Source organism: Oncorhynchus kisutch, unplaced genomic scaffold (assembly GCF_002021735.2).
Source record: "Oncorhynchus kisutch isolate 150728-3 unplaced genomic scaffold, Okis_V2 Okis03b-Okis08b_hom, whole genome shotgun sequence".
NCBI lineage: Eukaryota > Metazoa > Chordata > Actinopteri > Salmoniformes > Salmonidae > Oncorhynchus > Oncorhynchus kisutch.
This window is the reverse complement of record NW_022261980.1, coordinates 11,049,284-11,074,748: the sequence shown is the minus strand read 5'-3', so window position 1 is coordinate 11,074,748 and position 25,465 is coordinate 11,049,284. Positions and strand designations below refer to the sequence as shown.

Genomic DNA, 25,465 nt, shown 5'->3' with positions numbered 1-25,465 from the left:
GAAATAGTTTTAATAAAATATTACAAAATAAACTAAGGGGGGAAAAAATGAATCAATCAATATGTATCACAATACATTTACATAACAATGACGAGGCTATAAACAGGGGGTATCGGTACCGAGTCAATGTGCGTGGTACAGGTTAGTCGAGGTCATTTAGAAATAGATAATAACAATAAACAGTATGTCGCAGCAAGTGTGTATGATTACCACTTAGCCCTACATGGCACACACACACACACACACACCACACACACACACACACACACACCAAACCTGTTTGAACAATGACTTTAACGTATAGCTAAATAATATATTGCCAGAGTTATCATTCACAACAAAATGTAAATATTTTCTGAATAGAGCGTTAGATTGATGTTTAAACCACATGGCTGTATCTTCTCCTTCATGGGGTTGAAGCAGGTTGGTTCAGTCTTCTGACTTGAACCACACACAAACCAACCCAAAGGCAGGGCTATCGAGCTCAGGGGACGTATCAATCGGGACAGAGTCAATGTGCGAGGGCCTTCCTCACACCGCCTGGTATAGAGGTCCGGGGTGGCAGGAAGCTTGGCCCCGGTGATGCACTGGGCCGTACGCACTACCCTCTGTAGTGCCTTGCAGTCGTAGGCCGAGCCGTTGCCATTCCAGGCAGTGATGCAACCCGTCAGGATGCTCTCGATGGTGCAGCTGGTCAGGTGACGTATCAAATGGGGACAAGGTCTATGGTCAGGGGACGTATCAACGGGAACAAAGTCTATGGTCAGGGGACGTATCAATGGGGACAGAGTCTATGGTCAGGGGACATATCAACAGGAGCAAAGTCTATGGTCAGGGGCCGTATCAAATGGGGACAAGGTCTATGGTCAGGGGAGGTATTAACGGGAACAAAGTCTATGGTCAGGGGCCATATCAAATGGGGACAAAGTCTATGGTCAGGGGACGTATCAAATGGGGACAAGGTCTATGGTCAGGGGACATATCAATGGGGACAAAGTCTATGGTGTTAGCGTGCTATGCTTTAGTTAGCGACTCAACATTTTAGTGAGGGTTGAGGGAGGTACCAGGGGATCTCTCTTTATATTAGAGATTGCATGCCTCTCTTCTCCTGGAACAAAACACGAGCTGATTGCTCGGAGGCAGACCAACTCCCTGAGAGGAACTCAATTATTGACTTTGCTAAGTCAACCTTTAATGTACAAATCACTGTACAAACTCTGTCCTTGTCACGGCCCACAGCCAATGACAGCAGGCATTCGGCTCACAGTCAAGCACACATTAATTCCTCTCAATCTTCACACTCAATTTAGTGGTGAATGTTCCTGCCAATATGGCTGAGCCTGAACATTAGGAGCAGTAAATTATACAAACAGCACCTGATTAGTGCGCTGTGCTTAGATGAAGTGAACCAAGGAATGTGGCAGCTGTTGGAGGGGTTGGGGGAAATGAGAACCCAGGAATGTGTCAGCTGTTGTAGGGGGAAATGAGAACCAAGGAAAATGGTAGCTATTGTAAGGGTTGGGGGAAATGAGAACCCAGGAAAATGGTAGCTATTGTAGGGGTTGGGGGAAATGAGAACCCAGGAAAGTGGTAGCTATTGGAGGGGTTGGGGGAAATGAGAACCCAGGAAAGTGGTAGCTATTGGAGGGGTTGGGGGAAATGAGAACCAAGAAAATGGTAGCTATTGTAAGGGTTGGGGGAAATGAGAACCCAGGAAAATGGTAGCTATTGTAGGGGTTGGGGGAAATGAGAACCCAGGAAAGTGGTAGCTATTGGAGGGTTTGGGGAAATGAGAACCCAGGAAAGTGGTAGCTATTGGAGGGGTTGGGGGAAATGAGAACCCAGGAATGTGGCAGCTGTTGGAGGGGTTGGGGGAAATGAGAACCCAGGAATGTGGCAGCTATTGGAGGGGTTGGGGGAAATGAGAACCCAGGAATGTAGCAGCTATTGGAGGGGTTGGGGGAAATGAGAGCCGAGGAATGTAGCAGCTATGGAGGGGTTGGGGAAATGAGAGGGCAAATGCAATCGTGTCCTTACATATGTGTTCAGTGGATAATGTTAAACTTGGCTAATGAAGATCGGCAATAAGAACAGCCGGCCATTTTCATCTTTGACCCCTCACTGCATTCCTGTCTGTCTAAAGGATGGGCAGCTCTCCTGAAACTAGTGGGAGGTGAGGCCGGTGTGTTCAGATCAGAACAAGGAGCAGACCGTGACATCACATGGTGGAGATCTCACCCCTGACTCATACTGAATCTATCATTAGCCAATTCCGGACAGGGTCAAATCTAGACGGTTCATCAGTTCTACATTAAACCCAGCAACATTGTGTGTGATACAGCTGAACTTGACTCATAAACGCACCAATCACCCAGAGATGTTGTGGATTATGCAACGTTAATAAAATATCACATCCTGTAACAACCCCTCCAATCTGATCAAGCTTTTTTACTATTCTTTAAGTAGCAGGCATTTTGATGTCCAGTTTCTCACATCAGTGCAGTGAAGGAAATATGTAGGAGCCTCTTTAGACTCTGTTTAACTTACGGCTTTGTTAAGACTGGTTCCTGAGGTCCTAACAGCCAAAAAAGGCTTGTTAAGACTGGTTCCTGAGGTCCTAACAGCCAAAAGGCTTTGTTAAAGACTGGTTCCTGAGGTCCTAACAGCCAAAAAGGCTTTGTTAAGACTGGTTCCTGAGGTCCTACAGCCAAAAAGGCTTTGTTAAGACTGGTTCCTGAGGTTCCTAACAGCCAAAAAGGCTTTGTTAAGACTGGTTCCTGAGGTCCTAACAGCCAAAAAGGGCTTTGTTAAGACTGGTTCCTGAGGTCCTAACAGCCAAAAGGCTTTGTTAAGACTGGTTCCTGAGGTCCTAACAGCCAAAAAGGCTTTGTTAAGACTGGTTCCGAGGTCCTAACAGCCAAAAGGCTTTGTTAAGACTGGTTCCTGAGGTCCTAACAGCCAAAAGGCTTTGTTAAGACTGGTTTCCTGAGGTCCCTAACAGCCAAAAAGGCTTTTGTTAAGACTGGTTCCTGAGGTCCTAACAGCCAAAAGCTTGTTAAGACTGGGTTCCTGAGGTCCTAACAGCCAAAAGGCTTTGTTAAGACTGGTTCTGAGGTCCTAACAGCCAAAAGGCTTTGTTTAAGACTGGTTCCTGAGGTCCTAACAGCCAAAAAGGCTTTGTTAAAGACTGGTTCCTGAGGTCCTAACAGCCAAAAAGCAATGGAATCGGATCTTTTTAATCCGATTTTGAACCACATTCATAGGTGATTTGAAATCAGGTACAAATCAGATACCTGGCCATGTGACTTGCATTCAACAGTGCTCATGTGCTGCACATTATATCCATGTTGCAAAAAAGAGGCACCTTGAGCTTTCTGATAGGGACAGTGCAGCTACAGTGCCACCGCATGGAGATTCTGGGAGCCTCCTGTAACATGGAAGAACGACCCCTGGATGTCAGTCAATCCTCATTCAACTCAATCTCTACAGAGTGGGATTGCAGTCGTACATAATGTGAATACTGTGTATGGATTTCTCTACGTATTTATTTCAGTGTCCATCCATTCAATAAAAAGTATTGGAAAGCAGTCAACTCTACTGCAGCCTGTTTGGTAGAGATGGTCATATTGATTACTGCCAATAATGATTGAGTATTAGGACCGTGCTGCCTTTACCTCTCACCGTAAGAGGACGGGAAAAACGAAAGGCGATGTGGCTAATGTGCAAACCAATATACATTTTTGAATTTGTAAACATTAAGGTTACGGTTAGGGTTTAGGTAAGGGTAAGACATCGATTTTGGGTAGTCGGGGCTGTCAATGGGATGCTGGTCAGAGAAGTCCCCTTAGTCTCTCCATAAGAGGGACACATGATAGGCTACTAGAATTCCCTCCATTTAACTGTACCATTGGCGTTCATGGTAATACATCCTAGCCAGTAGCTGTGCGTGGGTCAACCACCGGGGAAGTCAATGCGGTCCGCCTCTCTTTCATGTTGATGAAATGGTCTATCACTCTGTCATACGGTACAAGGTTTTATTTTTAGTTGTCCTAGGCCATCTGGCTAAAATGCTTGATCGCGCGCCATACTTCCATTCATGGGCAGCGTTAGCTAGTTAACATTAGCCTTCAACATCTAGCTACCTCTCAGGCCAGGGGCACAATAATGTATGAACTAATGGTTGGATCAGAATCACCATTGTAATCATTGGCCAGTACGGAGAATTAAGTCCAAATCCAAATAATTTACGAAAGGGACAATTTTAGCTAGCAACCTGTCTAGCCAATATGACCGGTGTCAGTTTCTGATAGATGGGCGCTGTTTCACTCGCTCGAATGCTTTCTCCTGTGAGATACATGACATTCAGCCTCTTGCGAATTACAGGAAAATGATGAAACACAGAAAGACGAAAGATAAAATGTTTATTGAACACTATTTTTTGGGGGGGGGGAAGCCTGGCTTCTCTTGGTGGCCGTGAATAAAAGGCACTGATGCTAGCATACTATTTTCTAGATTAAATCCGTAACGTCGAAGATCCTCTTTTGTAAACCGATTGACATTTGAAGGTAATTTTCATTTAAAGGTAATTTCCGATTGAGCCGACATATGCAGTGTTTACCCTGAATGTATCTCCGTTAACTCAGGAACATTGCCTTTAAAATGTTCAAACGGAAAAGGGGGAAGAGTAAACATTGTTGTCTAAAGTAACATATTGTCAATGACATACATATGAGACCAAGAGGTGTGGATTCCATTTTGGGACTCAATCTGAAGCATTTGAATCAAAAGATCACAATGGTTTCTCAAAACAGGAACGAAAAAAGTAATGAAAATAAATATGTTTGGTACGGGTAAAAAATAACGCCTACACATGCTTTCCAGGAAGCAACACAACAACAAAAAACAGTTGCATCATACCAAAATATTGACAATAATACCAATAAATAATTGTAAACAATGATAAACAGTCAACAGGATAAAAAAACAGCCTGTCTGCCACAGTCCTGTCTCCGAGCCAGGCAGTAGAGTAGGGGGCAATCCTGTAGAAGTGCATAGAGGAGTCACAGGGAGGTCACCCTCCTTTTGGGTCGGGACACCGCGTCTCCTGAGAGGGCGGTCCTCACATCCTTCATGGCCACCCTGGGTACTCCACCTCAGGCTCTCCAGGGTCTTCAGGAAGGAGCGCAGGCGTGATCCTCTTCCAGGGATGACCCCTCTCTCCTCTTCCTCTGTGATGTCAGAGAATGGGGGGCGTGTCTGCATCCGGAAGCGGGGTTCCCGGTGGCTGCAGAGCTGGACACCAGGGACCGCAGGCTGAGGGAACACCTCCGTCGCCAACGGCAACAGATGGTCGGGCAGCGTGTCCATTCTGGTGCCAATGCACTCAAGGGGCTGCGAGGCCGGGGAGAGATCCGGTGTGGAGTTGAAAAGGTCTGGAAAATGAGTGAAGGTGATGGAGGAAATCTGGAGGGCTTTGAGCTCAATCTGAGCTCTGACAGTAAGTAAACTATGAAGCCAGGAATAATGCTATCAATTTATCTCTAATAAAACAGCCATTTCAAAATCCCCAGGTCCAGCTTATTCCTATCTGTACTGGTACATCTACATGTTTACCACCATCTGTCCGGGTTGCTGCTCCTGATAACAGTGTCTGGAGGGAGGAGGAGAGCTTGATCTCTTCCACAGTACTACTGCTCCCTCTGGAACTCCTCTCAGTAGCTTGATCTCTTCCACAGTACTACTGCTCCCTCTGGAACTCCTCTCAGTAGCTTGATCTCTTCCACAGTACTACCGCTCCCTCTCGAACTCCTCTCAGTAGCTTGATCTCTTCCACAGTACTACTGCTCCCTCGAACTCCTCTCAGTAGCTTGATCTCTTCCACAGTACTACCGCTCCCTCGAACTCCTCTCAGTAGCTTGATCTCTTCCACAGTACTACTGCTCCCTCTGGATCTCTTCCACAGTGCTACTGCTCCCTCTGGAACTCCTCTCAGTAGCTTGATCTCTTCCACAGTACTACTTCTCCCTCTCGAACTCCTCTCAGTACCTTGATCTCTTCAACAGTACTACTGCTCCCTCTGGATCTCTTCCACAGTGCTACTGCTCCCTCTGGATCTCTTCCACAGTGCTACTGCTCCCTCTGGATCTCTTCCACAGTGCTACTGCTCCCTCTGGAACTCCTCTCAGTAGCTTCATCCCTTCCACAGTACTACTGCTCCCTCTCAAACTCCTCTCAGTAGCTTGATCTCTTCCACAGTACTACTGTTCCCTCTGGAACTCCTCTCAGTAGCTTGATCTCTTCCACAGTACTACTGCTCCCTCGAACTCCTCTCAGTAGCTTGATCTCTTCCACAGTACTACTGCTCCCTCGAACTCCTCTCAGTAGCTTGATCTCTTCCACAGTACTACTGCTCCTCTGGAACTCCTCTCAGTAGCTTGATCTCTTCCACAGTACTACCGCTCCCTCAAACTCCTCTCAGTAGCTTGATCTCTTCCACAGTACTACCGCTCCCTCGAACTCCTCTCAGTAGCTTGATCTCTTCCACAGTACTACCGCTCCCTCTCGAACTCCTCTCAGTAGCTTGATCTCTTCCACAGTACTACCGCTCCCTCGAACTCCTCTCAGTAGCTTGTTCTCTTCCACAGTACTACTGCTCCCTCTCGAACTCCTCTCAGCAGCTTGATCTCTTCCACAATACTACTGCTCCCTCTCGAACTCCTCTCAGTAGCTTGATCTCTTCCACAGTACTACTGCTCCCTCTGGAACTCCTCTCAGTAGCTTGATCTCTTCCACAGTACTACTGCTCCCTCTGGAACTCCTCTCAGTAGCTTGATCTCTTCCACAGTGGTACCGCTCCCTCTGTGAGTGTCTGTGGGAGCTGTTAGCTGTTTGACTCTCAGCTCCACCCATGGTTATATAGGTCCCAGCCACCCACCCACTCCTGCTGGCTGCCCTCTTCCTCCAGTGCCAGGCACCCCCTTCCCTCCCCTCCCTCCTTTTCAGCAACGTCATAGTTCCGGCTTCCATAAGAATCCTCCGGAATCAGCCCCCAGAAATAAACATGGAAAAGAGTCAGAGGGTAGGGGTGACAGCAGGAGAAAAAGAGAGCTGGAGAGAGAGAACGAGAAAGAGAGAGACGCACACAGAAAGAGAGAGACACACACAGAAATAGACAGAGACACACACACACACACACACACACACACACACAAAGAGGTTAGAGTGTTGAGCTAGTAACCAGTAGGTAGTCTAGTGGTTAGAGTTGAACCAGTAGGTAGCCTAGTGGTTATAGAGTTGGGCCAGTAACCAGTAGGTAGTCTAGTGGTTAGAGAGTTGAGCCAGTAACCAGGTAGTCTAGTGGTTAGAGAGTTGAGCCAGTAACCAGCAGGTAGTCTAGTGGTTAGAGAGTTGGGCCAGTAACCAGCAGGTAGCCTAGTGGTTAGAGAGTTGAGCCAGTAGGTAGTCTAGTGGTTAGAGAGTTGGGCTAGTAGGTAATCTAGTGGTTGGAGTGTTTAGGTAGCCTAGTGGTTAGAGAGTTGGGCCAGTAACCAGCAGGTAGCCTAGTGGTTAGAGAGTTGGGCCAGTAACCAGCAGGTAGCCGAGTGGTTAGAGAGTTGGGCCAGTAACCAGTAGGTAGTCTAGTGGTTAGAGAGTTGGGCCAGTAACCAGCAGGTAGTCTAGTGGTTAGAGAGTTGGGCCAGTAACCAGCAGGTAGCCTAGTGGTTAGAGGGTTGGGCCAGTAACCAGCAGGTAGCCTAGTGGTTAGAGAGTTGAGCCAGTAGGTTAGTCTAGTGGTTAGAGAGTTGGGCCAGTAACCAGCAGGTAGCCTAGTGGTTAGAGAGTTGAGCCAGTAGGTAGTCTAGTGGTTAGAGAGTTGGGCCAGTAACCAGCAGGTAGTCTAGTGGTTAGAGAGTTGAGCCAGTAACCAGTAGGTAGTCTAGTGGTTAGAGAGTTGAGCCAGTAACCAGTAGGTAGTCTAGTGGTTAGAGAGTTGAGCCAGTAACCAGTAGGTAGTCTAGTGGTTAGAGAGTTGAGCCAGTAACCAGTAGGTAGTCTAGTGGTTAGAGAGTTGAGCCAGTAACCAGTAGGTAGTCTAGTGGTTAGAGAGTTGGGCCAGTAACCAGCAGGTAGTCTAGTGGTTAGAGAGTTGGGCCAGTAACCAGCAGGTAGCCGAGTGGTTAGAGAGTTGGGCCAGTAACCAGCAGGTAGCCTAGTGGTTAGAGAGTTGGGCCAGTAACCAGCAGGTAGCCAAGTGGTTAGAGAGTTGGGCCAGTAACCAGTAGGTAGTCTAGTGGTTAGAGAGTTGGGCCAGTAACCAGCAGGTAGTCTAGTGGTTAGAGAGTTGGGCCAGTAACCAGCAGGTAGCCTAGTGGTTAGAGAGTTGGGCCAGTAACCAGCAGGTAGCCTAGTGGTTAGAGAGTTGGGCCAGTAACCAGCAGGTAGTCTAGTGGTTAGAGAGTTGGGCCAGTAACCAGCAGGTAGTCTAGTGGTTAGAGAGTTGGGCCAGTAACCAGCAGGTAGCCTAGTGGTTAGAGAGTTGGGCCAGTAACCAGCAGGTAGCCGAGTGGTTAGAGAGTTGGGCCAGTAACCAGTAGGTAGTCTAGTGGTTAGAGAGTTGGGCCAGTAACCAGCAGGTAGTCTAGTGGTTAGAGAGTTGGGCCAGTAACCAGCAGGTAGTCTAGTGGTTAGAGAGTTGGGCCAGTAACCAGCAGGTAGTCTAGTGGTTAGAGAGTTGGGCCAGTAACCAGCAGGTAGCCTAGTGGTTAGAGAGTTGAGCCCGTAAATGAAATGTTGCTGGTTCAAAAACACAAGCTGACAAGGTGATTGTTTTTCCCGATGTGCCCTTGAGCAAGGCACTTTAACACCACACTGCACCTGTCCGATGAATGTGAAAATAAAATATGTTTTAATTAAGAGAATGAACTAGACTGGTAATTAAGAATACAAGAAACAAGTACATCTCACACAACACACAGGCCTGTCTGATGTGTGTGGGCTGTTCACCCAGTTATGACCCAGATGGCCTTAGGCATGTGTGTGTGTGTGTGTGTGTGCACGCACGTGCACACAGTTCCAAGGTCTCCGACAGACCGCATAATCACATATGGACACGCAGAGTCTCAAGCTGCAGTCATGACATTGCAACTACACGTCATTCTTGTCATCGCTATAATTATTCCATATGTCACACTGTTGTGACTGCTGTATGGTGCTTCAGTTACCATCCATAAGGAAAGCCCAGTCTCTGTCTGGTGCTTCAGTTACAGCCCATAAGGAAGGCCCAGTCTCTGCTGTATGGAGCTTCAGTTACCATCCATAAGGAAGGCCCAGTCTCTGTCTGGTGCTTCAGTTACAGCCCATAAGGAAGGCCCAGTCTCTGCTGTATGGAGCTTCAGTTACCATCCATAAGGAAAGCCCAGTCTCTGCTGTATGGTGCTTCAGTTACCGTCCATAAGGAAAGCCCAGTCTCTGCTGTATGGTGCTTCAGTTACCATCCATAAGGAAAGCCCAGTCTCTGCTGTATGGTGCTTCAGTTACCATCCATAAGGAAAGCCCAGTCTCTGCTGTATGGTGCTTCAGTTACCATCCATAAGGAAAGCCCAGTCTCTGCTGTATGGTGCTTCAGTTACCATCCATAAGGAAAGCCCAGTCTCTGTATGGTGCTTCAGTTACCATCCATAAGGAAAGCCCAGTCTCTGTCTGGTGCTTCAGTTACCATCCATAAGGAAAGCCCAGTCTCTGTCTGGTGCTTCAGTTACCATCCATAAGGAAAGCCCAGTCTCTGTCTGGTGCTTCAGTTACCATCCATAAGGAAAGCCCAGTCTCTGCTGTATGGTGCTTCAGTTACCATCCATAAGGAAAGCCCAGTCTCTGTATGGAGCTTCAGTTACCGTCCATAAGGAAAGCCCAGTCTCTGCTGTATGGAGCTTCAGTTACCATCCATAAGGAAAGCCCAGTCTCTGCTGCATGGAGCCTCAGTTACAGCCCATAAGGAAAGCCCAGTCTCTGCTGTATGGAGCTTCAGTTACCATCCATAAGGAAAGCCCAGTCTCTGTATGGAGCTTCAGTTACCATCCATAAGGAAGGCCCAGTCTCTGTCTGGTGCTTCAGTTACCATCCATAAGGAAGGCCCAGTCTCTGTCTGGTGCTTCAGTTACCATCCATAAGGAAAGCCCAGTCTCTGTATGGAGCTTCAGTTACCATCCATAAGGAAGGCCCAGTCTCTGTCTGGTGCTTCAGTTACCATCCATAAGGAAGGCCCAGTCTCTGTCTGGTGCTTCAGTTACCATCCATAAGGAAAGCCCAGTCTCTGTATGGAGCTTCAGTTACCATCCATAAGGAAAGCCCAGTCTCTGCTGTATGGAGCTTCAGTTACCATCCATAAGGAAAGCCCAGTCTCTGCTGTATGGAGCTTCAGTTACCATCCATAAGGAAAGCCCAGTCTCTGCTGTATGGAGCTTCAGTTACCATCCATAAGGAAGGCCCAGTCTCTGCTGTATGGAGCTTCAGTTACCATCCATAAGGAAAGCCCAGTCTCTGTATGGTGCTTCAGTTACAGCCCATAAGGAAAGCCCAGTCTCTGTCTGGAGCTTCAGTTACCATCCATAAGGAAAGCCCAGTCTCTGCTGTATGGAGCTTCAGTTACAGCCCATAAGGAAAGCCCAGTCTCTGCTGTATGGAGCTTCAGTTACAGCCCATAAAGAAAGCCCAGTTTCTGGAAGTTTCAGATCAGATGATATCCACAGTGAACTTTCATCACCTCAAATTAACATCCATGTGAAGACTGTTGGGACTAGAAGGGAAGTGCTATTCAAAAAGTACCACGTTTAAATTGAACAAAAGTAGGGCATTAAATCAGCAATCTCTTATGTTAAGACCACATGAGGGAATACAGGGTTGAACAGTGTTTTGATGCGAGCATGACAGACCAGGAACATGCCAGAGAGATGGTTGAACAGTGTTTTATTGAGGCGAGCATGACAGACCAGGAACATGCCAGAGAGATGGTTGAACAGTGTTTTATTGAGGAGAGCATGACAGACCAGGAACATGCCAGAGAGATGGTTGAACAGTGTTTTGAGGCGAGCATGACAGACCAGGAACATGCCAGAGAGATGGTTGAACAGTGTTTTATTGAGGCCAGCATGACAGACCAGGAACATGCCAGAGAGATGGTTGAACAGTGTTTTATTGAGGCGAGCATGACAGACCAGGAACATGCCAGAGAGATGGTTGAACAATGTTTTATTGAGGCGAGCATGACAGACCAGGAACATGCCAGAGAGATGGTTGAACAGTGTTTTATTGAGGCCAGCATGACAGACCAGGAACATGCCAGAGAGATGGTTGAACAGTGTTTTATTGAGGCCAGCATGACAGACCAGGAACATGCCAGAGAGATGGTTGAACAGTGTTTTATTGAGGCCAGCATGACAGACCAGGAACATGCCAGAGAGATGGTTGAACAGTGTTTTATTGAGGCCAGCATGACAGACCAGGAACATGCCAGAGAGATGGTTGAACAGTGTTTTATTGAGGCCAGCATGACAGACCAGGAACATGCCAGAGAGATGGTTGAACAGTGTTTTATTGAGGCCAGCATGACAGACCAGGAACATGCCAGAGAGATGGTTGAACAGTGTTTTATTGAGGCCAGCATGACAGACCAGGAACATGCCAGAGAGATGGTTGAACAGTGTTTTATTGAGGCCAGCATGACAGACCAGGAACATGCCAGAGAGATGGTTGAACAGTGTTTTATTGAGGCCAGCATGACAGACCAGGAACATGCCAGAGAGATGGTTGAACAGTGTTTTATTGAGGCCAGCATGACAGACCAGGAACATGCCAGAGAGATGGTTGAACAGTGTTTTATTGAGGCCAGCATGACAGACCAGGAACATGCCAGAGAGATGGTTGAACAGTGTTTTATTGAGGCCAGCATGACAGACCGGGAACATGCCAGAGAGATGGTTGAACAGTGTTTTATTGAGGCCAGCATGACAGACTGGGAACATGCCAGAGAGATGGTTGAACAGTGTTTTATTGAGGCCAGCATGACAGACCGGGAACATGCCAGAGAGACGGTTGAACAGTGTTTTATTGAGGCCAGCATGACAGACCAGGAACATGCCAGAGAGATGGTTGAACAGTGTTTTATTGAGGCCAGCATGACAGACCGGGAACATGCCAGAGAGATGGTTGAACAGTGTTTTATTGAGGCCAGCATGACAGACCAGGAACATGCCAGAGAGATGGTTGAACAGTGTTTTATTGAGGCCAGCATGACAGACCAGGAACATGCCAGAGAGATGGTTGAACAGTGTTTTATTGAGGCCAGCATGACAGACTGGGAACATGCCAGAGAGATGGTTGAACAGTGTTTTATTGAGGCCAGCATGACAGACTGGGAACATGCCAGAGAGACGGTTGAACAGTGTTTTATTGAGGCCAGCATGACAGACCAGGAACATGCCAGAGAGATGGTTGAACAGTGTTTTATTGAGGCCAGCATGACAGACCAGGAACATGCCAGAGAGATGGTTGAACAGTGTTTTATTGAGGCCAGCATGACAGACCAGGAACATGCCAGAGAGATGGTTGAACAGTGTTTTATTGAGGCCAGCATGACAGACTGGGAACATGCCAGAGAGATGGTTGAACAGTGTTTTATTGAGGCCAGCATGACAGACTGGGAACATGCCAGAGAGACGGTTGAACAGTGTTTTATTGAGGCCAGCATGACAGACCAGGAACATGCCAGAGAGATGGTTGAACAGTGTTTTATTGAGGCCAGCATGACAGACTGGGAACATGCCAGAGAGATGGTTGAACAGTGTTTTATTGAGGCCAGCATGACAGACTGGGAATATACACAAGCTCTCGACCAAACCTTACAAATTCCCACAATGTTAAAGACCTTAAATGCATGTAAAAGCAAATCAAAGGCCAAGCTTTCATTAACCAAATAACAGAAGACAATATTAATGTGTCACCTTGGTGAGCTCATAGAGTAAGATAACAGTGGCATTAAGATGTACAACAAAATGCTTAGAGTTGAAAAAACAGACAGCGTGTGAAGCATGTTAAGAAACATCTGTTAACGGACCACTGACTGCTTGATAGAAATTAACCAGAACAAAACAGTTGGACAAGGCATTTGGTTCAACAGTAAAATGGCCTGAACTGTTTAACAGCTTGTATCTACTTTTTGTTGTTGTTGTTGAGACACTGCCTTGATGACCAGAGAATGGCTTGTAGTGTCCCTTCTGTATTGAAGACCAACCAGTCAGTCCAAACAAGACCGGGTTAACTCAACCCATTCCCTAGTGTGTTAACTACCTACCATACTGACATGCTAGCAGACACAACCTTCTTCAAAACGGGACATCAATCCAACCAGTATGCAAACAGGAACCGTTCTGTTAACTAGGTCTCTTTAGTCTCCCTTTTGTAGGTTCATTAATACATGATTTGTACACAACAACCTTTTTCATTGTAAATACAATCCAGGGAGAACAGCCATTTTCCTGCCCTTTGCCGTTTCAGATTGACTCAAATCCATTTCTTTCAATATTTGTTTTTTTTCTGAGTTCAACACGACTCCAACAACAAAACATTTGGAAGGAATAAAGTTGCAACTAGTATTATAGTATTATATTGTTTTTTGAAGTGGTCGCTCCACAAGCACAGCTCCTAATACCTGTCCAACTAGTATTGTTTTTTGAAGTGGTCGCTCCACAAGCACAGCTCCTAATACCTGTCCAACTAGTATTGTTTTTTGAAGTGGTCGCTCCACAAGCACAGCTCCTAATACCTGTCCACAAGAAGAAAAAATTCAACAGTTTAATTGAACTTAGTGCATTATGTTTAAGTGCCTGGTCAATGCTTCAACTCCAGGATGTTCCTCCGAGCTGATTAGCCAAGCCAGAGAATACTGTAGACTAAATTCAACACACTAGCAGTCTGCCAGCCCTGTGCCTGGTCTGTGAGGGGTATGGAAGAACGGAGCAGGTGGATTCGTGTTGGTCCCCTTTCTCTCCACACCTGCCCCTCCTTTCCCCTGATCGTACCTCTAGCCCTGTTTCTGTTTCTTCAGGTAGCGTGAGCGCATCCCCAGGTGTAGCCCCATGATGTAGCTGTTCAGGAGCCTGGCAGGGCACAGCACAGTGGTCAGCCAGCCCTGAGGAAACAAAACATCACTAATCTGGTCTGGGAATCCATGCCTGTTAATATCATAATTCGTTGGGTATTTACAGTCTAAATTCATTACTATTAACTTTCATCAAGATACTTGCCACTTGAATAGTTCTGCATTTGCAAAAGCATGAGCTTCAAGCAATGATCATTTGTGGCTAACTGTCAGGGAAGAATCGTCATAAACTGATGAGGTAGAATCTGGTGTAACCTGACAAGTATCTACTTGTTCAACCTTGTGATAAAAACAGTCATCCTGAACCCTAAAAATGTCCATGGAAATGGACAGTGAAGTATTCTATCGTATGGTTAGCCCGTCCCTACCATGACTGCGTGAGGCAGGTAGCCGTTGGTCTGGCTCTGCAGCCCCACCGTGTTGAGCTCCGCGGCCACATAGCGGTCAGGGTTGGGCTTGTCCAGTGTGGCTCGCCGGATCTTACTCAGCTTGGTGGCCACAAAGAATGGCAGGACACTCTGGGGAGGAGAAACGACTGTTACTCAAATTTACATGGATGTTCCCTCACTGGTTTGAAAACAAACTCCGACAGCTAAATATGACCAAGCTTGTCCCCCGGGAGAGACAGTATGGCTGACGTGTTAGGGATAACATTGTGGGGGTTTCTGGGGGGGGGGGGGTGAAACAAATGTATATAAACCCTGGATTGCTGATGCTATGTATTGGCCATTGAGAGGCTTTGAAGTCACCGGTTGGTCATATTGGCTGTCCCCAGTAGAACAGTCCTCCATAGGAATGGATGGAATTATACAGCATTTCAAAATGACATGTATTTAAGTATTTTCTGTTGTCATGGGGACAGTAACAGTCATCAATACAACAAGGAAAATGTTTATATAAACAAAGAAATTCTCAATTTAAAAACATGCATTAAGCCGTCTCTAATAGAATAAACATGGCATAAACAAATGTAGACATTAATACATGCATTGCTATACCTTCCAACATATATTTTACAATGTTGGGGGAGAGCCAAGATGGCGGCACAATGGCTTCAACACAGAGCCCACTATCAGTCATCTAGTGGATATACAAATGATTGGTTAAAACAGGTCAGTCTTCAGTCTCACCTGGATGAGGATCCCTTTGCTCTTGTACTCAGCCTCTAGCCCTCGGGAGAAGAAGTCCACAAAAGCCTTCGAGGCAGAGTAGACCGTGAGGAGGGGACAAGGGTACATCCCACTGGCAGAAGAGATGTTGAGGATTGCCCCCTTTTTCCTGAAACAGGTGACACGCAATCTAATGTTTAGGGCTCAGAGACCAGGCCGACCTCCGGTCAGAGACCAGTACATGAGCATGGTGAGTATAAGAGTTTGGGAATAAGCATTACACTTTGGGAAGTGTGAGTAGGAGAATCTCTACTGACCAGAGCGGCTCTACTAGCCGACAACCATTCCCTCCCTGGAAACCCCAGATCCCTCCGTCCCTCCCAGAGAACCCCAGATCCCTCCCAGAGAACCCCAGATCCCTCCCAGAGAACCCCAGATCCCTCCCAGAGAACCCCAGATCCCTCCCAGAGAACCCCAGATCCCTCCCAGAGAACCCCAGATCCCTCCCAGAGAACCCCAGATCCCTCCCAGAGAACCCCAGATCCCTCTGTCCGTCCCTCCCGAGAACCCCAGATCCCTCTGTCCGTCCCTCCCGAGAACCCCAGATCCCTCTGTCCGTCCCGAGAACCCCAGATCCCTCTGTCCGTCCCGAGAACCCCAGATCCCTCTGTCCGTCCCGAGAACCCCAGATCCCTCTGTCCGTCCCTCCCGAGAACCCCAGATCCCTCCACCACCTCCGTCCCTCCCTGAGAACCCCAGATCCCTCCACCACCTCCGTCCCTCCCTGAGAACCCCAGATCCCTCCACCCGTCCCTCCCGAGAACCCCAGATCCCTCCCACCACCTCCGTCCCTCCCTGAGAACCCCAGATACAGTCACCACCTCCACTTACCTCTCTACCATCCCAGGTAGCACCATACGGGTCATCTGTATAAAGAGAGGGATTGTGGGTTTTAGAGCAGAAAGCATGCTGTTGCTTTGGGCTGGGAACCAATCGTCTGCCTCATATGGCTGTGTGTGTGTGTGTGTGTGTGTGTGTGTGTGTGTGTGTGCATGCGCTCATTGTAGTGCGTGACAGATAAGGCAAATAAGACTTGATTAATCAAAATGTTCATTAGTGTATTACTGGGCTTCCAGTCCCATAATGATTACTGACCTGGCAAACAGACGTGATGTTGATGTTCACCATTGTGTCGATGAACTGCAAGGGCAGAATAAAACAACGATTTAGTTCTGGGTTCATCTCTGAGGCGTAATGTTTTCATAGAACAGAATGTGTGAGATAAGTCATCTTGGTACACAATAGATGGGACGGGAACAATCACAAGGCCATTCAGACTCACACTATCCAGGTTGGGAACGTTGAGGAAGAATTCCGGATAGGAGTAGGACATTCCCACATTATTTACTAGGGATAAAAGCCATGTAGAACAGTCAGATCTTTTAGATACAACATCATTTAAGGGAATGGAAGAAGTGATGCCTCTCTGCACTTGATTTTCAACTTCTAACCAAAGGGGGGCAGCAGCGTTTTAAAAGAGGACCACACCATCTGAATGATTCACACAAAAAAAAAAAAAAACGTCACGGTCGTGGACTGCCTCTCTCTCTTACCCAGAACGCCAATCTCTAGCCCGGTCAGTCCAGCTTCAATCTTGGGATATATGTCCGTCGCACTGAAATCTACAGCGATGGATTTGGTCTCAACTCCATATTTGCTCTCTAGGAGGGAAGACGCAGTTACTGTAACATTAAAAAGGTACTGAAACAACGAACGGTGAGCTTTAGGGAGTGAGATTGTAGTAGACTCATCTGTAAAGATGTGGGGGCTCAGATGTTAATACACCATAGTGAACAGCAGAGGGCCCCATCACACAAAACAACTGGAGATTCTCATTCTCCTCTAGTCCAAGGTTTCCCCATGCCTAATGAACATACCCCCTGGTGTAACTACTCACCGATGGACTTGGCCACATCATCCAGTTTCTCCTGGGTGCGGCTGATTAGCACAATGGAAAATCCCCTCCGAGCCAGCTGTGGAGACCGACAGAAACAAACACTCAGCATGGACACTAAGACCATCTTTAAGACCGGCCGTTAAAGAGGGTCTAACATTCAACACTACCACACACACACTGCACCCAGATCCATGACCTAAATCAACAATAGCCATCATCAACAATGAAAAGGACAGCACTGTTATCAAGCAGGGCATTGATCATGACTGTCAACTGATGGGAACTCCCTTGAAAAAATGACTACTTCTTAAATAAATTCTGCCCTGGCTATGCAGCATAAATCCCTCAGCGCTTGCTCGCAAAAGGCAAACCTTTGAGTGTGTGTGTGTCACTACTCTGACCTCCTGGTTAAACCTCTCTCTCTGATGAGTCACTCACTTCGGTTCCCCCGTGAAGGGGCCTGAAATGTCTGAAACCCCGGGATTCAGTCTTACCTCCTCCGCATAGGCTTTCCCGATTCCATCCGTGGCTCCTGTCACAACTGAGGGAGAAGACGAACAAGGAGAAAGGGTTTATTAATCAAGGGTAAACAAAACAGACCGACACTGCTCACAACTGACCCAGAAATAAATAAACTACATTAAGGGGAAGGGGACACTGATCCCATTCTAGTGGTAAAGACAGGATGACGATGGTGATGCAGGTACTGAGACTGAGGGGAAGGGACACTGATCCCATTCTAGTGGTAAAGACAGGATGACGATGGTGATGCAGGTACTGAGACGGAGGGGAAGGGGACACTGATCCCATTCTAGTGGTAAAGACAGGATGACGATGGTGATGCAGGTACTGAGACTGAGGGGAAGGGGACACTGATCCCATTCTAGTGGTAAAGACAGGATGACGATGGTGATGCAGGTACTGAGACTGAGGGGAAGGGACACTGATCCCATTCTAGTGGTAAAGACAGGATGACGATGGTGATGCAGGTACTGAGACGGAGGGGAAGGGGACACTGATCCCATTCTAGTGGTAAAGACAGGATGACGATGGTGATGCAGGTACTGAGACGGAGGGGAAGGGGACACTGATCCCATTCTAGTGGTAAAGACAGGATGACGATGGTGATGCAGGTACTGAGACTGAGGGGAAGGGACACTGATCCCATTCTAGTGGTAAAGACAGGATGACGATGGTGATGCAGGTACTGAGACGGAGGGGAAGGGGACACTGATCCCATTCTAGTGGTAAAGACAGGATGACGATGGTGATGCAGGTACTGAGACGGAGGGGAAGGGGACACTGATCCCATTCTAGTGGTAAAGACAGGATGACGATGGTGATGCAGGTACTGAGACTGAGGGGAAGGGACACTGATCCCATTCTAGTGGTAAAGACAGGATGACGATGGTGATGCAGGTACTGAGACGGAGGGGAAGGGGACACTGATCCCATTCTAGTGGTAAAGACAGGATGACGATGGTGATGCAGGTACTGAGACGGAGGGGAAGGGGACACTGATCCCATTCTAGTGGTAAAGACAGGATGACGATGGTGATGCAGGTACTGAGACGGACGGGAAGGGGACACTGATCCCATTCTAGTGGTAAAGACAGGATGACGATGGTGATGCAGGTACTGAGACGGCGGGGAAGGAGACAGCAGTAGCTATATTTAGCCTTTACTGGCTGTCAGTGAGCTCTGTTTTCCAACTCTCCTTTCCTTTCCTTCCCTTCCCAGACCCAACTCTCCTTTCCTTCCCTTCCCAGACCCAACTCTCCTTTCCTTCCCTTCCCAGACCCAACTCTCCTTTCCTTCCCTTCCCAGACCCAACTCTCCTTTCCTTCCCTTCCCAGACCCAACTCTCCTTTCCTTCCCTTCCCAGACCCAACTCTCCTTTCCTTCCCTTCCCAGACCCAACTCTCCTTTCCTTCCCTTCCCAGACCCAACTCTCCTTTCCTTCCCTTCCCAGACCCAACTCTCCTTTCCTTCCCAGACCCAACTCTCCTTTCCTTCCCAGACCCAACTCTCCTTTCCTTCCCAGACCCAACTCTCCTTTCCTTCCCTTCCCAGACCCAACTCTCCTTTCCTTCCCTTCCCAGACCCAACTCTCCTTTCCTTCCCTTCCCAGACCCAACTCTCCTTTCCTTCCCTTCCCAGACCCAACTCTCCTTTCCTTCCCTTCCCAGACCCAACTCTCCTTTCCTTCCCTTCCCAGACCCAACTCTCCTTTCCTTCCCTCCCCAGACCCAACTCTCCTTTCCTTCCCTCCCCAGACCCAACTCTCCTTTCCTTCCCTCCCCAGACCCAACTCTCCTTTCCTTCCCTCCCCAGACCCAACTCTCCTTTCCTTCCCTCCCCAGACCCAACTCTCCTTTCCTTCCCTCCCCAGACCCAACTCTCCTTTCCTTCCCTCCCCAGACCCAACTCTCCTTTCCTTCCCTCCCCAGACCCAACTCTCCTTTCCTTCCCTCCCCAGACCCAACTCTCCTTTCCTTCCCTCCCCAGACCCAACTCTCCTTCCCTCCCCAGACCCAACTCTCCACCCATCCCTCCATCCCCAGACCCAACTCTCCACTGCTGTTGCCTTAAAGCAGAGGAAGATGGGAAGCAGCCAGGCATTCACTGGGGAGGGACCAGAATGGAGGGAGTGAGATCAGAAAGGAGGGTAGAGAGCTAAAAATAGAACAGAGCAATAGAACAGAGAGAGGGGGGGGTCCGTATGGGCGACAGGGGAAGCTTCCGCTGGTTATTTTAAGCTGTTTTAAGAATGAAACTCACTGTTTCAGAGAGAGGGGGGGTCCGTATGGGCGACAGGGGAAGCTTCCGCTGGTTATTTTAAGAATGAAACTCACTGTTTCAGAGAGAGGGGGGGCTCCGTATGGGCGACAGGGGAAGCTTCCGCTGGTTATTTTAAGCTGTTTTAAGAATGAAACTCACTGTTTCAGAGAGAGGGGGGGCTCCGTATGGGCGACAGGGGAAGCTTCCGCTGGTTATTTTAAGAATGAAACTCACTGTTTCAGAGAGAGGGGGGGCTCCGTATGGGCGACAGGGGAAGCTTCCGCTGGTTATTTTAAGAATGAAACTCACTGTTCCAGAGAGAGGGGGGGTCCGTATGGGCGACAGGGGAAGCTTCCGCTGGTTATTTTAAGAATGAAACTCACCGTTTCAGAGAGAGAGGGGGGGTCCGTATGGGCGACAGGGGAAGCTTCCGCTGGTTATTTTAAGAATGAAACTCACTGTTTCAGAGAGAGAGGGGGTCCGTATGGGCGACAGGGGAAGCTTCCGCTGGTTATTTTAAGCCGTTTTAAGAATGAAACTCACTGTTTCGAGCACAAGGCATGTTCCTTCAATTTACTAAAAAATTGAAATATTTTTCTAAGTGTCCATTTGAAGAGATGCCATCATAAATATATGCTAGGTCAGGGAAGATGGTAGAAGAATCTACTCATAGGACCTAACCTAGATGGGCTTGAATGGCATCCTTCAACATCCTCATACGTCTTCAAATGATAAAGAAATGAAAATTGTTAGTGCTTCTCGGCCAGACAGCGGTGCTTCTGCTGCTGAATATTCTGAGCTAAAAAAAGAAGTGCAGGTTTAAAATAGCAGAAGGCTGCAGCCTCGTCTAGCACAGTTGCTGCACAGAATACCAACGAGCTGCTGCTCCCAGCGGTTTCTCACACCTCAGCATTCCTTGACCCAAAATATCAAATTGCTATGTTTTTTTCCACATCATGTCCCAGTTATGGTATAAAGCTCATGACTCAGCCCACATCTGCAAATATGCAGCTGATGAAGTGGGCAATATTTAATTAATATCCCAACTTTCAGCAATTATATCTAAATAATGATTTACAAATGTAAATTGGCAAAGATCACTCTTCCAAAGCATATTTGTTTTTAGTCAGTTGTAATACATGCTAGGATTTTTTCAAACTTTTATTTCATTTTTGTTCCAAAAGATCCCCCTTCCTGTCCAACTTGAAGCAGACAGAAGAACACCAGTGTGGAACGTGAGAACGACCTCCTTCAACCAATGACAGAGTGGTCCACTTAATGCTACCAGTGTCCAACAATCTGTTAATCACACCAGAACTAACTCATGAGCCAAGGCATTTTAATAAAGGACTTGACAATATAACTGTATGAGAAGCTAAATAACCATGGTGTAGAGACAGAGCAGCTGTCGTGACAGAAAGAGACAGGGAGGAGGAGGGATGGAAGCTCAGAACAGGATGAGGAAGGGGTAAGAGGCGTGAATGCACAGAAAGATAGTGAATATAGGTCTTTGTGAATGGGAGGAGGGGCTAGAGATATGGACCCTGTGTTACGTGATGCTGCTCCACAACACACTGCCAACAGTAAAGTGTAATTGAAACAGAATACTCTGACTCCTCAGCCGCATTTATGAATGGCTCTAGTCTTCTTACATAATCAGGCCATTCTCTCAATCACCTCTGCTTCAGTGAGCGAGGGGGGAAGCTGTATAATAGCTATTCACACAGCTTCTAAATAAGCTACATACAACACATGTCAAAATTGGTTGAAATGTCCCCACATTTATCATTTCCCTTTGCTGCAAACCTGTACTTAAAAATCAGCAGAGCATGACAAGACCGATATTCAGCAGGCCTTGGCAGCTAGCCCGAAATCCAGACCCGTTTGGTGTTAACATACCATTCCTGGTACTCCGTGTCACATGCCAAACACAGAAGTTTTGACCTGTGCTTTAATTTACAGGGGCTTATTTTTCATTTCAAAATGGGATTTCAATGGCATAAAAACTTCCTGGAACCAGTCCACTTCTGGGTGTGATCGGCACAGCTGTGTTTTACAGTCACATGGTCAAAGCCCTAACCTGGTGTTTACACTTCAAAGATGGATGGACTCAAATATAATAATAATTTCACTGGGTGCTTATACTTGCCCTATTTCACACATGTATACGTGTGTATTAATACACATGTGAATTGGAAATGTGTTTTTTTTTGTGCATATCCCACTCTCCCCGAGACACTCAGAGAGTAGGGTTCACAACCAGGGTCTACTATAATCAACGGTAACCCTGGAGCAATTAGGGTTAGGTGCCTTGCTCAAGACAGATTTTTCACCTCGTCAGCTCAGGGATTCAAACTAGGGACCTTTCGGTTACTGGCTCTAAGCGCTAGGCTACCTGCCACCTCTTATGTAGTCATCCTGATGTGGTAACCCTGAATGGCCTTGACCAAGCAATAAGGTTGGGTAAACATTAATGTAGCCTATCACTCACTTCTGTGAGGAAAGGCAGACTCATGTCATGCCGACGCAATACTGATGTGTTGTCTACAAAGCAGAGGCCACGGTGTGTTCCTAAGGTCAATAGGGCTGGCCAGCCTTTCCCCTATATGCATTAAGCAGTGAACACCACATTTACAGTAAAACTTCAATATTTTTCAGGATGGTGAAACTTTTAAAAAACAAATAGCAATATATATATATATATATATATATATATATATATATATATATATGATCTTTGAGAACTAGCCATCACCAAAATAAAAACTGGACAATCAGGGAGATTGGCATTGTGTTCCCATTGATCTAGTTATGTTTGAGTCACTGAAAACTTTAGACATAAACAATAGCAAATTGTGTAGAATTGCAGGAAATCCACTTTAAAAACAGCACAGTTGTCTCGAACGCCAAGAGGACCTCAAACTGTGGTCCCCACGCTAACTTTGCCACCCCTGCAGAGAAATCCTAGGGGAAACACTACATGTATTCTATTAGCTACAATATCCTACTGATTGCTAGGAGAAAAATTGTGTGATTCACACTATAAACTGAACCATATTCTACTGGGTCGAGGGTGATTGATTTAAGTACAGGCAGGGCTAACTCACTACTAGCTCTCAAACACCAGGCAGCATCCTGACCTCACTAGACATTCCTGAGTCATTAGCCTTGATGGCTCATGTGAACTACAATTCATACACTGTGTTTTAACGTTTAGACGCGTCAATCATCGCTTGAGATACGGCTTTCGAAACATATGGCAATTCTCTTTCATCAGCGACTAAAGAAACCTTCACAGAAAAAAAGCAGGGAATAAAGCAAATGGTGAGGTCATGCAAACCTTGTCTTTATATAAATATTGCTTGCTAGCTACTCACCTGCCCATTTTCCGAGTTTAGCAGGTGATACCACCCGTCCATTCCCCAGCACCCAAACTCTGAGCCCTGACAGCAAACGACATACGGAGCACACTGAGAAATAGGCCGCAGTCAACGCGCCTATCCAGAAGAGCGGAGTCTCCACCGCCCGTAGTAAAGTCTCTCCAGTTGACGACATGATATTTGCACACGGCTTTCACAACTAATTTGTGAGATCAAATGTATGGAATTACAAATGGCTGTCTACCAGACGTGCATCTATTGCAAAAGCCTCTTGTACATGCTGCAGCCAGTAACTTTAAGCTCGTGCCTTTATATTTGGCTTTACTTCCGCGTCTGACACTTCCGCATTCACTGGTTTGCAGCACCGATTTGTTGACGTTGGAATCTGTCAAAATATGCTCCTTTTCGATTCGTTTATATTTGCGTCAATTCGTAGAGCAGCAATGACATGTGTATCGACAGCCATTCTCATTATTAGTATTTTTTTTTTATCTTCATGGACGAGGAAGGCGGGACCAACACTTTCATCATATCTGACTGGATGAATATTTATGACACCAGATTTTCACATTTCTGATTGGTTTGTGCTGTAATATTATTGCACTAGATCTGGCTAACCCTGTATATAGCTTTCATCGTTGTCTGTGTTCAATGTTCAGTTTGTTTTTGTATTAATAAAACAAATAATATACAGTACCAGTCAAAAGTTTGGACACACCTACTTATTCAAGGGGTTTTCTTTATTTTTACAGTTGTTATACATTGTAGAATAATAGTGAAGACATCAAAACTATGAAATAACACATATGGATTCATATAGTAACCAAAAAAGTGTTTAAACAAATCGAAATACATTTTAGATTTTAGATTCTTCAAAGTAGCCACCCTTTGCCTTGATGACAACTTTGCACACTCTTGGCATTCTCTCAACCAGCTTTACCTGGAATGCTTTTCCAACAGTCTTGAAAGAGTTCCCACATATGCTGAGCACATGTTGGCTGCTTTTCTTTCACTCTGCGGTCCAACTCATCACAACCATCCCATTTGGGTTGAGGTTGGGTGATTGTGAAGACCAGGTGATCAGATGCAGCACTCCATCACTCTCCTTCTTGGTAAAATAGCCCTTACACAGCATGGAGGTATGTTGGGTCATTGTCCAGTTAAAAAACGAATGATAGTCCCACTAAGCGCAAACCAGATGGGATGGTGTATCGCTGCAGAGTGCTGTGGTAGCCATGCTGGTTAAGTGTGCCTTGAATTCTAAATAAATCACTGACAGTGTCACCGGCAAAGCACCCCCACACCATCACACCTCCTCCTCCGTGCTTCACGATGGAAACCACATATGCAGAGATCATCCGTTCACCTACTCTGCATCTCACAAAGACATGGCGGTTGGAACCAAAAATCTTGGAACCAAAAGATTTGGACTCATCAGACCAAAGGACAGATTTCCACTGGTCTAATGTCCATTGTTCGCGTTTCTTGGCCAAGCAAGTCTCTTCTTCTTATTGGTGTCCTTTAGTAGTGGTCTCTTTTGCAGCAATTCGACCATGAAGGCCTGGTTTACAGTTGATGTTGAGATGTGTCTGTTACTTGAACTGGGTGCAGCTTTTATTTGGGCTGCAATTTCCTAGGCTGGTATCTCTAATGAATTTATCCTCTCCAAGCAGAGGTAACTCTGGGTCTTCCTTTCCTGTGGTGGACTTGTGAGAGAAAAGTTTCATCATAGCTCTTGATGGTTTTTGCGACTGCACTTGAAGAAACTTTCTAAGTTGTTGAAAAAAAATCAGAATTGACTGGCCTTCATGTCTTAAAGTAATGTTGGACTTACTGACTTTTCTCTTTGCTTATTTGAGCCATTATTGCCATAATATGGATTTGGTCTTTTACCAAATAGGGCTGTATTCTGTATACCACCCATACCTTGTCACAACACAACTGATTGTCTCAAACGCATTAAGAAGGAAATAAACAGGCACACCTGTTAATTGAAATGTATTCCAGGTGACTACCTCATGAAGCTGTCGTCAAGGCAAAGGGTGGCTACTTTGGGTGGCTACTTTGGGTGGCTACTTTGGGTGGC

The 25,465-nt window shown here is 46.7% G+C and overlaps 1 protein-coding gene across 2 annotated transcripts; it reads right to left on the bottom strand.

Annotated features, from left to right (window-relative positions):
* Nucleotides 1–12,766: 12,766 nt before the first annotated feature.
* hsd17b12b (hydroxysteroid (17-beta) dehydrogenase 12b) lies at nt 12,767–23,858 on the bottom strand. 2 transcript variants are annotated; one of them, XR_004206710.1, is made up of 11 exons: nt 23,377–23,730; nt 17,713–17,759; nt 17,219–17,294; nt 16,875–16,982; nt 16,604–16,668; nt 16,417–16,461; nt 16,153–16,187; nt 15,283–15,430; nt 14,521–14,670; nt 13,817–14,182; nt 12,767–13,759 (listed from the first exon to the last, which is right to left on the bottom strand). XR_004206710.1 is itself a non-coding variant. In XM_020469942.2 (10 exons), exons 1-10 carry the CDS (start codon nt 23,552–23,554, stop codon nt 14,075–14,077), a joined length of 960 nt encoding a protein of 319 aa, XP_020325531.1. In that variant the 5' UTR covers nt 23,555–23,858; the 3' UTR covers nt 12,767–14,074. The 2 variants fall into 2 exon arrangements, 1 of the variants encoding a protein (XP_020325531.1); XM_020469942.2 differs by having other exon boundaries at nt 12,767–14,182; nt 23,377–23,858.
* Nucleotides 23,859–25,465: the final 1,607 nt, after the last annotated feature.

Coding starts and splice junctions, on each gene's coding strand:
- hsd17b12b (XM_020469942.2), bottom strand. CDS start 23,554: ATGTCGTCAACTGGAGAGACTTTACTACGGGCGGTGGAGACTCCGCTC. Junction 16,462..16,603: donor ACGTTCCCAACCTGGATAGT/GTGAGTCTGAAT, acceptor CTGCCCTTGCAG/TTCATCGACACAATGGTGAA. Junction 14,671..15,282: donor GCAAAGGGATCCTCATCCAG/GTGAGACTGAAG, acceptor TCTCCTCCCCAG/AGTGTCCTGCCATTCTTTGT.